Source organism: Panthera leo, chromosome C1, assembly GCF_018350215.1.
Source record: "Panthera leo isolate Ple1 chromosome C1, P.leo_Ple1_pat1.1, whole genome shotgun sequence".
NCBI lineage: Eukaryota > Metazoa > Chordata > Mammalia > Carnivora > Felidae > Panthera > Panthera leo.
In genome coordinates this window covers 111,162,338-111,174,514 of record NC_056686.1, presented here as the reverse complement: position 1 = coordinate 111,174,514, position 12,177 = coordinate 111,162,338, and the positions used below count along the sequence as shown (strand labels likewise).

The 12,177-nt window shown below is 47.4% G+C and overlaps 1 protein-coding gene and 1 long non-coding RNA gene across 13 annotated transcripts; one reads left to right on the top strand and one right to left on the bottom strand.

The window, feature by feature from the left end:
- Positions 1-1,169: 1,169 nt before the first annotated feature.
- LOC122228787 lies at positions 1,170-8,136 on the bottom strand. Its single transcript, XR_006206752.1, has 3 exons — positions 7,654-8,136; positions 2,101-2,309; positions 1,170-1,242 (listed from the first exon to the last, which is right to left on the bottom strand). It is a non-coding gene; the product is annotated as an uncharacterized LOC122228787 (long non-coding RNA).
- Positions 8,137-8,167: 31 nt separating this feature from the next.
- TEX51 (testis expressed 51) lies at positions 8,168-11,442 on the top strand. 12 transcript variants are annotated; one of them, XR_006206064.1, is made up of 8 exons: positions 8,179-8,510; positions 8,600-8,674; positions 8,913-9,002; positions 9,279-9,296; positions 9,384-9,467; positions 10,604-10,679; positions 10,769-10,927; positions 11,221-11,442. XR_006206064.1 is itself a non-coding variant. In XM_042951952.1 (8 exons), the coding sequence occupies exons 1-8, from the start codon at positions 8,261-8,263 to the stop codon at positions 11,251-11,253; spliced, it is 675 nt and encodes a 224-aa protein (XP_042807886.1). In that variant the 5' UTR covers positions 8,179-8,260; the 3' UTR covers positions 11,254-11,442. The 12 variants fall into 12 exon arrangements, 8 of the variants coding, with proteins under 8 accessions (XP_042807892.1, XP_042807888.1, XP_042807886.1 ...); XR_006206063.1 differs by having other exon boundaries at positions 11,218-11,442; XM_042951952.1 differs by having other exon boundaries at positions 10,769-10,814; positions 11,218-11,442.
- The last annotated feature ends 735 nt before the right edge of the window (positions 11,443-12,177 follow it).

Genomic DNA, 12,177 nt, shown 5'->3' with positions numbered 1-12,177 from the left:
GGGGAGCAGATTTTTTTTCCCAAAACGCAGCTGTGGCTAGGAAGGCAGTCAGAACATGCAGGCTCCAGGTGTAGAAGCCAGGAAAGGGGTAGGAAGGAGCAAGCTGCACACACATCCCCGCCCCCTCCATGGAGACACCCAGAGCAGAGTCATCTCATCCACGGCCCTGTGGACCCTTCACATCAGAAGACAAATCCCAAGGCTCCGGGGAATCCTTGGCTATGCTGTGGCTGGAAAGGATGATGAATGAGAGGAGGAGCTTACTGGAAGCATGGGAACACAGAGCAGGACCTGGCAGGCCTCCCACAGCACAGCCAAGCTCCCAGCAAGGGAAGGCAGACCCCTCCAGGCCTCTCCTATGCCCTCCAGCTGGCTGCTGAGCCAGGTCCAGACCTGCACCCCAACAACCAGCCCTACCGAGCATCCACTCCAGGCTGGACACAGTGCCCCATAGTCCATAGCCACTACCACCCACCCTTTAGCATCCCAGCAATGTAAATAGCCCAGAGGGAGCAATCACCCACCTCCTCCCAGGCATGGTGGAAAGCTGTTCATTCCTTCATCTCTCTGGAGCCACTAGCACAGCCCTCAGAAAGCTGCAGGCACAGTAAATGATGTTTCCTAGACGTGTGGGAAAGGCCCACAGCACCTGACACAGGAGGAGACTGGGAAAGCTCACCCAACAGCCAGGAGCTTTGGCTTCTCTGTTGCAAGTCTCTCCCTGGCCACCAGAGAAGTCTTGTTCAGCTCCCACCCACAGTGGCCTCACCACTCACAGTCTTCAGTGCTGACTAGGTCCCCATCCCATTTGCTCTGGCCCCAGAGGAATCGATTTCCAGCATCCTACAGGCATAAGTGCTTAAATGACTATGTCCCAGATGCAAATGTCAACAGCAGTCAGCTATTGATCTGTACTGGCTAGCCCTTGGGTAAGAAGCTTACCTTAGCATGTACACATGCTTGTGGGTTTGTGTGTGTGTGTGTGTGTGTGTGTCCGCACCCCTGCACATGTATCTGGGCTGCCAGCCACATGGCTATGCAGCTCCCAGCAGCACAAAGCCCACTGCCTGGTACCCGAGCACGCTGGTCTCTAGCAGGAGGACACCCATTGATTGTGCAAGTCTAAAGGTATCTGTTGTGGTTGACCACCATGCCTTCACAGTACACACTTCACAATTCTTATTGTTATTTGGCAACAGAGTCCATTTGCATTCAGGTCCATCCAAGGGGAAGGGTAAGGACCTAAGAGAAATTGAGCACTGCATTATGTGAAGTACTTGACACACATATTCACAAAACCCCCCAGGAGATGGTGCTTTAATTATCCCCATTTTGAAGATGAGGATACTGAGGCTTTGGGACATGAAGAAACTGGTCCAAAATCATACAACAGGGAATTATCAGAGCAAGATTTCAAACCCAGTTCCAGCTCAGGGAAGACTGCGTGAACATCTATTTCCCCCATTTCCTCATTTCCACAAGGAGGAAATACCACAGTGAGTCCAGTCTACCCCTTCACCGCATCTCCACTGCTTCTTGGTTGGTGGTGGTGGATGGCAGTGGCCATGGATTCCATTCACCTGGGGCCTAAGACTCTGACCCTCAGTGTGGCTGACAAGGTTTATGTAATTGGAGTCCACGGAGACACAAAACTTCTCTGTGTTCAAGTCCCTAGGACTGAGGGCCTTCAGGCAGGAGCAGGCCACTACGACTTTGGTTCCTCCTCTGAATGAGCCCCCTAATTCCTCCTTGCAGATCCCTTAGCTATGTGCACCCATCATTGGCCTTAAGGCTGTGTCCTTCCCCTACTGATGAAAAAGTCTGTGCTTAATGCTCTTTGCACAGATGTGTGTTCCCAGTATCTCTTGTTGCATAAAAGGACAGGGAGTCCCCTATGTCCTTCAAAGATGTCCAATGTTCTTGGCAGTGGCACATGTTCCTGACTACTGGTATACACCATAACAGCTTTTATGGCTAGCTCATTGAGAAAAGGTGTCCTAGTCCCCAGTATAGCCATGGCCTTCTAACCTCCAAAGGCCCTGTTCTGCTCTACACAAGCACCAACAACCAAGGAGTATGGAGGGTGGAGTCATCCCATACCTGAGGATCTTCTTCTTCTCCTGCTTCTCCAGGGAAAACAAATAGCCCATTTGGTAACTGGAGACTTGTCCCCTCAAGACCACTTCTGACCAGTATAAATTTAGCCATTGTCTCTATGTGACACATTTACTTTAGAATTCAGACTTGTCTTCAAGACTTCTGGAAAGGCTCCATCCTTTTTTTCAAGGAGCCTTATGAGAAAGAACTTACTGTAAGGAACAAAGAGACATAAGCAAGCTTGCATCAAGGGCTACTGCATATCACCATTGGAAGAAAGCAAGTAATATCAGAATTACCCCCAGAGCCTTAGAACACAGACATTCTGCTTTAGACTTACGGATATATAGGAGGAGCCATTTGCCCCTTCTTCTCTTGGGCAGTAGTGGAGGTCCAGGGTAAATCAGGAGAGTCCTAGGCACTCGGCAAGGAGCCAGAACACGCCGCATCCAAATTAGGGAAGGAGAGGCTGAGAATATAGTATGTGGAGAGTGACAATGGGGAGCTCACCTCCAGAGACAGGAGCAGATACTTCAGGCCAGCTGCATGAACCGTGCTCATAGCCATGAGGGGACATGCCCTGAGGACTGCCCAAACTACTGACTGCAGGAGAGCCATAAGAGCTGAGACCTTGCAAAAAGATGACCTGGAGAGGGGGGCCTGGGTGGCTCAATCAGTTGAGCATCCGACTTCGGCTCAGGTCATGATTTTGCAGTTTGTGAGTTTGAGCCCCGCATTGGGCTCTGTGCTGACAGCTCAGAGCCTGGAGCCTGCTTCCGATTCTGTGTCTCCCCCTGTCTCTGCCCTTCCCCTGTTCATGCTCTGTCTCTCAATAATAAATAAATGTAAAAAAAAATATATGACCTGGAGAAATGTTATTGTGATTGTGACCCTATATAATACTTTTGGGAGAGAGAGAGAGAATGAGTGGAGTACAAGTTAAGGGAGGGGGGGAGAGAGAGAGACCCCACGAAGGCTCCATGCTCAGTGGGGAGCCCAACATGTGGCTCGATCCCACAAACCATGAGATCATGACCTGAGCTGAAACCAGGAGTCATATGCTCAACCAACTGAGCCACGTAGGTGCCCTGTGACCCTATACTTTAAAAGCAGGCTGGTAAAGGTCTGGGGGAAGCATGGCTTACACTGGATCTTAATTACATTTTAAATCAGTGGCAAAAAATGTGTCCCAAATCAGCACACAGCTAATTGCCTAATGAAAAACTTAGACATGGCAATCAGAGGGATCAGAAGATATGGAAATCACTGTGAGATGGAGAAAGCTTAGTAGGCTTTACGAATGCCACTGTTCAGTGAGAATAAAATGAGCAATAGATGGTGTGAGTGTAGGGTGGTAAGCATTGGTCTGGAAGGCACAAGGTTGAACTTAAACCTTTATCGGTTCCCATCCTGAGCCTCAGCTCTCTCCTCCTGGGAGGAACACATAGGTCACCAAGTCCCCTTAAGGCCATGCCCATCTCAAGCCCTGAATGATTCTCTAGGAGCAGCAAGAAGATGGCCAGGATCTCCTTGTCTTGCAGACCCTCTTTCCTTGACCCTTGATTGTGGAGAGAACGTCTCTGACCAGAAGTAGGGGCGGATGGGGAAATGTCCTATAGATGCTTGACCTTGCCTCCTTGAATACCAAAGGACTATGGCCTCAGCCTTTCCCAGAAGAAGCATCTCACTTTAAATTCCTCCCAATTCTAGTCAAAATTCTTTTGATGGTCATTAAAATTACATGAATGGCTTCATGCAATTTTAATGTTCTCTACCAACAAGTTCTGCAGGAGAAATCCCCCCAGGCACACCCATTGATCATTCTAAGTAGATACAACAAAGCATTTCAAGACATGAGTTTTAACCAGAAAGAAAATGAAATGAATATTTCATTTATGATGGGTCATCTGGTAAGGAATTTTTTCTAATTTTTTCATTAAAAAATCAAACAACTAAATCCAACCTCTTGTAAAGGCATTGACCAAGCAGATACCAACCTCATGGATTTATCAAACACCATCTCAACCAAGCTTCCTTATAACAACTGCACTGGATTTACAAGCCAATAACCTCTAAAATAGTTTTGCCAATCAACTGAGCTAATCTGGTTTTGCGCTTCATAAAAACAGATGCCTGTGTAATGTTCCACTTGTCCCTGGATCTCTCACTGATACTACCCTAACATCCCCACAACTCAGCATCTGTGAATCAAAAGCTTGGGCCTGGGCAGCATTCCATGATGATCCCCAATATTCTCGTTCCCTGGTGTCCACACCCAGTATAATCCTCTGGCCTTGAACATACAGTCCTCTGGCCTGTCAATATAAAGGATTTCAGTCCTGTGATTAGACTATGATACGCAGTTGATCCTTGAACAATGTAGGGGTTAGGAGCACCAACCCCTTGACACAATGGAAAATCCACACATAACTTTTGATGCCCCCAAAACTTAACTACTAATAGACTACTGGTTTTTGTTTTGTTTTGTTCCATATGATGTTTATTTATTTTTGAGGGAGAGAGACAGAGACAGAGACAGAGACAGAGTGCGAGCAGGGGAGGAGCAGAGAGAGAGGGAGACACAGAAACGGAAGCAGGCTCCAAGCTCCAAGCTGTCAGCACAGAACCCGATGCAAGACTTGAACCCAGGAGCCATGAGATCATGACCTGAGCCAAAGTCAGACGCTTAATGTACTGAGCCACCCAGACACTCCCTAATAGCCTACTGTTGACCTGAAACCTTACCAATAACATAAATAGTTGATTAATCCATATTTTGTAGGTTATATACTTTTTTTCTTACAATAAGCTAGAGAAAAGAAAATGTTAAGAAAGTCATAAGGAAGAGAAAATGCACTTATAGTACTCTACTGTATGTACTGAAAAAAAAGATTGTGCTTATAAATGAACCCAAACAGTTCAAACCCACGTTTTTCAAGGTCAACTTTATAACATCACAATTTCAACCTTGTGAGACCCTGAATAGAGAACCCAGGTCAGCCATGCACAAACTTAATGACCTATAATACAGCATAAGATGATTAATGGGCATTGTTTTAGGCCACTAAGTTTGTGGAAATTCGTTATGAAACAATATGTGGGGAAATCCATACTGGTGATGGAGATAGGAGGGTATCAAACAAACTATGCCAATTTCAAAGATGATCCAGTTGCAAATTCTGTCCTGCCAATGGCAGAGAGAGATGATTTGAAAGGAGAGAAATCAGAATGTGGAGGAGACATGAAACCATATTCTAAGATGGGAACCTAAAAAATCTCTTGGGCCAGAGAGACGATGTTTGGCCTCAAAAGAGGAAGCTTGATTTGTGTCTTCAAAGACTTGATGGGCTGTCCTGTGTCAGAGTTATTAGACATGCCCAAATTGCGGGAAGCACAAGATGGATGTAATCTCAACATACCAAAGGAGGCTTTAATACCCCAAGATTCCTAGCGATGGAAAGGGCTACCTTTATTATCTACACTTCTAATTCAGTCCAGATTCCTAACTCATTCCAAGTACAAAACATACTATTGAATTACGTTAAAAACAAGAGGACGGGGAGCCTAGGTGACTCAGTCAGTTAAGCACCCAACTCTTGATTTTGGTTCAGGTCATGACCTTATGGTTTTGAGATCAAGCCCTGCATTGGGCTCTATGCTGACAGCACGAAGCCTGCTTGGGATTCTCTCTCTCCTTCTCTCTCTCTGCCCTTCCCAGATGTGAGGGTGAACTGACATGGCATCATGCCAAGGACAAAGCAACTCCTGAATCCTGCCCTCACAAGTTTCCAAGAGGATAAGCATAAACTAAGGGAAAGGAAGATGTAGCACACTCTAAGGCTTTAGCCTCAAATCTCAGGGTAAAATTCTATGAAGTATGACTGCATCTATTAGAATATTCCCTTTTCTTAAGCAGGAGTTTCCCAATAGCCTGATGCCAAAGCACTCTGAAGATCTATTCCGATTATTTCACCCCTAAAACAAAAGCCTGTGTTGAGCGTCACAACCTCTAATTTGAGAAAAGATTATTTCTTCCAGGGAAAAACAGAAGAGAGCAAATGAGACCTAAGAAAGTCAGGAAAAGAACCCAGTACCCAGAGAAGGCTGATCTGGGCTACCCACTCCAAGCCTTTTTTCACCCAAGGAAAACCAAACCGTTGGGACTGCTTGTCATTCAGTCCTTGATGGTCCCTATAGAAATTCTCCTGTCCTCTCTGCAATGTTAGATTCTCCATTTCCTGACTTCCACTTCACTTCATCATATTGCTTGCCTGCTTTGTTCATTTACTTGGAGCACATCCTCCAATAGCTTTCTGAGAAAAGGTAATAGAGGCTAATTTTAAACCTTGTCTAGCTGAAATAGCATTAGTCTTTCTTCCTCCTTTGCTGATGTTTTCCTCAGTCTAAATTCCAAATTTAGAAATTCTAAAATGGATATATTTTTCTCAGAATATGGAAGGATTGCCCCATTGTCTACTACTTTCCCACACTGCTCTTGAGAAACCTGAAGTCATTCTGATTATTGTACATGGTCTGTTTTTTTCTCTGTGCTTTGGTGTGGTTTTTCTTATTCCTAGCCCTGGATACCTTTTCAGTGGGCCCCTGCAATATGGAAATTCATGTCTTTCTAAAATTTCTTCCTTATATCATTTTTGTCAATACTCTGTTCTCACACAGGCTGGGGAGAGCCCCCTCACGAGTGATGGCAAACATTATAAACTACTGGTCTGCATAATTGCATCGTTCTGAATGCTAACTAGGGCATCAGGGGAGGGAGCATTGCTTTTCCCACCTTCCATTCCAGAGCATTGCCTGAGTAGAAAAAAAGTAGACTAATTCCTTCACCCCAAAACTGTCCAAGGCCATTGGGAGAGCAACAGCTCTGCAGGATTCACAACCGTTGTCTCATCTCAGAGCCCATCTGACAGAATTTACCAATTCAGCTGCTATTTCTTCTGGCAAATCTGGATGTCTGTCCTCCAAATCCCTCTCCCTATTAGATAAAATTCATCTTCATATATACTTTCTACCCCATTTCCATCATAAATAATTTTTCCCTCCATTTTCTCTGTTCTTTCTTTCTGAAACTTGTATTAGCTGGATGTTGGGACTTCATGGATTGATTATTTAACATTATTTATTCTTCCCTATTTCTTATCTCTGTCTTTCTGTACTTCTGCCTGGGAGATTTCTGAAACTTTATATCCTAACACTTCTATGGAATTTTTTAAATTCCTACTATCATATTTTTAATCTTCAATAACTCTTTCTTATTCTATTTTTCCTTTACATGGCAGCCTCTTCCTGTCTGGAGAAAACAATATTTTAATTTAAATAGTGGGTTTCTAAGTTTTCTTGTGCTTCTCACCATATCTTTGTGCCCTTTCTTTATCCTGTGCTTTTTGTTTGCTTTTGTTTTGAGTTCTTGCCATTGTTTTTGTCTCTTGTTCCTGTAAGAAACATTCTTCAAATGCCTAATGGCTTTCAGCCGCTCATAATCCAGCCTGAGGCACTCAGAAGCTGATTGGAAGCATGGCATGGAAAGGCAAAACTTACCAGCTGAGCAGTGACAAATATCCAAATGGCTTTTTCTTTACTGAAGAGTAAGGTACTTTGCTTTTCTTCAACACATTACACATAAGAACTGCTGGCCCAAAGAGGAATTCTCTGTCTGTACATCCAAGAATAGGCTGTAACTCTGTCTATGATCTGTCTATACTATGATGGGAATAGCTGTCTAAGTCACTCTGGCTTGGCCAGGCACACAACAACTACTAGTTTATATATTGCATAAGCTTCCCTGTGAGTGACCACCTCTATGTGCAAAAGTGATTCAGGTTCTTTACACAACTAATCTCTTTATGACGCTCCCTCCTGACCTCTCAAATTTCAGCCTGTTGAACTATTTCATATGTGGTAAATGCCATTAGGAGAGCTGACCATCAGCCATAAGACTGCATAGCCATTTCTTGGTCCTCACAAGAATCCTCCCCAAGAGCATCAGTGACTCCATCTTCAGAGGAAGATATTGAGGTGATGACTTGAGTCTGACACCAAAGCTCAGGTTTGGACCATAGCTGACCCTCACCTTACCCTACGGAATTTACTTTTGTTCTGCAAAGAGAATGTGGTTTCTAGGGAGAAGGGGGTATCATCATTCCATATGGAACTTCCAGGAAGGGTGGTAAGGGGACAGAGGAGAGACCCCCAGAAGATGCTGCTTCTCCTGCTCGGCTGTCTCCTACCTGCTGCCAATGGGAAGAGCTGTCTCCTCTGCTGGCCAGGACTGCCTGCATTGTTAGACTATGATCTGCAGATTCTTTGGGGCACCCCAGGGCCACCCACAGAGCTCTCCCAAAGCCTCCACACCTTATTCCTGAAGGATCATGTCTTCATCGAACCCTGGTATCTTGGTGAGGCACAGCCTAAAGACCAGGGATCCCTTTACCTGGCCTGGGCTCTTATATCCCCAACTGCCCTTCATCCCATGTCCTGTTCTCAGATCAGAACCGTATGGAAGAAGCAGCAGCCAAATTATTCAATCACATAGATGAAGCCATCAAGAAGTTCCGAGATAGTGAGGAAGCCCCAAGCTTGGGTTGACAAAACCCAGTCCCCCAAGGCACTCCCAGAAGGCCCACAGGCCTGGGGTGGGGATATGTGGGGAAGAGTGGTGACAGACACAGCATCTGTGTGCTCTGTGCAGTTTTTGTTTGAAAAAATGACTTGAATTCCCAACCTTGAAAGAGTTATGCAATTGATTCCAACTATAAAATGTGGGTGATGAAAGCACCATCTCCTCCTCTTCGTCCCAGATAAACCATCACTTTTGGAAGAGATTCATATCCAGCAGAAGGTGTTTACTGAGAAGCTGGATGAGATATCTGAGGAGCTGAAGGAGAAGGGTGAGAGGTGGAGCTGGCCCCCACCCACCACACAGTCCTTCACCTCTCCGGGACTGTGGAGAGCAGAGCCCAGTCACCTCCCCAAGACTGAGAAGAGCAGAGCCCAATCTGCAGCCCCTCCTGCATGCCTCCCCAGGAGCCCCCTCCCCTGCCCACATACTGGGTGCCTATCCACACTTCCTCCCAGCTCCCTTTCTTGCTCACACCCCAACCCTTCCTGGCTCTGTCTGCCTCCCCAGCACCTCAGTTTCTCTACCATCTCACCCTCCCGGGCAGCCTGCAGCAAGTCCTGTGGTGAGCATGTGTGGGGACCTAGGTGGGGGGATGAGGGATGAGGGGCACATGGCTCTGGCTAAGGCTCCTGCCCATCTCCTCTCACAGACCTACGCTCCACACTGGAGGTCATGAACTGTGCCAACTGCAAGACACACTTCCTCACCTGCAAAGACCCCACTCTTTGCCCAGGTCAGTGGCAGCAGGCCATCCTGCCTCCAGCCTGCCCCCACTCCATCCCAGATCGCTGTTGTCTCTGTCTGGATTGTCTTCCTCCTCTGCCCAGCCCCGAGCTCTTCTTTCACTCCATCCTCACCAGAGATGATAGCACCTGCTTGGATTTCTTGATGTCATATGTCCAGCTTCAGAGCCATAGAGCCACCTGCTTCTAGGACATCTCCCCCAGAGGCCCCTCAGGACCTCAAAGCCAGCATGCCTGGAGATTTGTTCAAACTCATCCCCACTGCCCAAATCTACTCTTCTCTCAGGGCCCCTCTCAGCAAATGACCCCATTTAAGTCCTTAGCCTCCTAAATCGGGAACCTCCCTCTCCCATACTCGGTACACGCAATCATCAAATCTTACTAAATAATTCTTAAATGAGTTGCCATATTTTCATTTCTATATCTACCATGGTTCTTCAGGCATCCTCACTTCTCACCTGGATTATGTCAGCATCTCTCAACTGGCCTCCCTGCCCCTCTTGGCCACATCTTAACAACCAAAGAACTCCTTCTCAAGGAGCAAATCTACCTATGACACTCCTTGTTTATAGCCCAATTGCCCCACAGATAAAGTCCATCTCCTTGGAGGGTCCTGTGCAAACAGCCTCTGCTTATCTCCCACCAGCACTGACTCCCCAGTCACACTGAGCTGCTGACATGCTGGACATACAGATAGCTTCGTGCTTCTGCCCTTGAGCTGTCTGTTTCCTCTGCCTGGAACACAGCTCTGTCCTTAATTGTGGGACTGAAACTGAAATCCAACTTATCTTTCAAAGTCCAACTAAAAGTCCTGTTTCCTAAGAATGTTTCCCTGACCAGCTCCCACCCCCTGAGGCTCATCAGCCCTCCTAGTGGCTACTTCTCCTCTGTTCTGTCCTGCTCTGCTTCCTCTGTCTCCCTCCTAGAGCACAGGGACTGTGTCTCACTCCTCTATAGAAATATGCAGGGCACACAGTGGGTGCTCAGTAAGTGTATGCAAACAAATGACTGAGTAGGCAAATAAAAGGAAGAAAGAAGAGGCTGAGTGGGCAAATAAAAGGAGGAAAAAAGAGGCCCAGATTCCTCACTATTCCCAAACACCTGGCTCCCTCTTTTATATCCTCAGCCAGTACTGGGAGTACCTTTGCATGGTTTGTGAGCCTTGGCATTATTCTGTTCCTGGCATCTGTAGCTGGAAGTGGGTGAGTTACTTTCCAAGCCCCAGCATCCCCAGGGAGGACACACTGACTTATCCTTCCCTGACTTATCTCCACCCTGTTTCCTAGCCCAGATGCTACATTTTCTGGCATGAGAAGAGGAAGAAGGAAATAGAAAAGGTGCTGGAAAGGGAGACCCCTGCCAGAATATAGGGGTCCCAAGAGGGTAAAGCTGGGGATAGCAAGGCTGGAGGCCCCAACTCTGGCTCCAACAGTCTGACATCCAGAGCACAGTAAGACCAAGGCTGGGTCTTGGAAAACCCCATCTCTCCTTAGTGTAAGCACACACCCAGGGCCGGGGGCCCAGGACACAGTGGCAACAAAGCTCCACAAAGTGTCCTCTGCCTATAGCTATCCTTGTCCCTCTGCAGACCTTCTCCCCACCCTGGGCCACCATGCTCCCCGACCTGGAGAGATGATCAACATGGCCCTCCTGCCCTCTGCTCCTAGCTGGCCTCAGCAAGCAGGAGTTCAGAGGGACAGAGGCAAGGGCATGTGACAGGTCAGGGTTTTTCTTTCTCAGCAGGAACCCAGCAGTCCTCTGGTCTTCCACAGCTGAGCAGAGATAGTGCAGTTGCTGTCAGGAAGCCCTTTCATCACTGGGTTCCTGTAACCATCCCTTCCCTGACCCGCTCAGACCTGGTGTGGTCGCAGCTCTGTGACCCAAGAGACCACCCTCTGTCTTGTGGCTTCCCTATGCACATACTTTATAAACACCTTTTATTAAAATACTTTCCTACTATTGGAAGTGATGGACTGTAGTATCTGCTTCTTGCGGGGCCTGAACAGACAAAGCTGGCACTGTGATCCTCCCCATGCAGTCCTCACAGGGCTTGTTCCCCCTCCTCACCCTCCCTCTGCTGGCCCACCACCCTCCCCCCTCCTGAAATGCCCTTCTCCTGCTGTCCTGGCCCCAGCAGTGGTAGCTCCACAGTTTCAGTCTAGCCTCACCTAATTCCAGCACCAGAGGTGAAAGCAGAGGTGGCCTGGATCCCTCAGGGGCCACTGTCAGATGTTGAACAAAGGCAGTGAGAGGCCAGCTGATGGCCCAAGGACTAGCAGAAGAACAGGCTCTAGAAAACAGATTCCAGATCACATTGACAACAGACCTCATCCGCATCCTAGCCAAGATGTACACCCTGGGGACATCCAGGTCCTCAGTGGATCTGGTGCTACTAGCAAAGATGTTTCAGCTCTGCCTTTTGAGGGTAGGGAGGGCTTTGCCTCCTCCTGCCCCGTTCCCGTGTCATTTTCCTTGTCTGTCTCCAAGGCCACCAGATTAAATGGAACCGCTGAGTCCTCCAAGCACAGTTCTGCCCATTCTCCTTCAACCTCAAGCCCTTCCTCACAGGTGCTCCCAGCCTTGTCCTTGACTCAGGCTCTGCTCTGAGACTCAATGCGACCTATCCAGCAGCTTTGAAGCCACTGACAGGTCCAGAGCCCTGGTCATCAGGTCAACCCCTGATTGCTGAACGGAAGCAGG

Coding starts and splice junctions, on each gene's coding strand:
- TEX51 (XM_042951952.1), top strand. CDS start 8,261: ATGGAACTTCCAGGAAGGGTGGTAAGGGGACAGAGGAGAGACCCCCAG. Junction 8,511..8,599: donor CATCGAACCCTGGTATCTTG/GTGAGGCACAGC, acceptor TCCTGTTCTCAG/ATCAGAACCGTATGGAAGAA. Junction 9,468..10,603: donor AGACCCCACTCTTTGCCCAG/GTCAGTGGCAGC, acceptor TTATATCCTCAG/CCAGTACTGGGAGTACCTTT.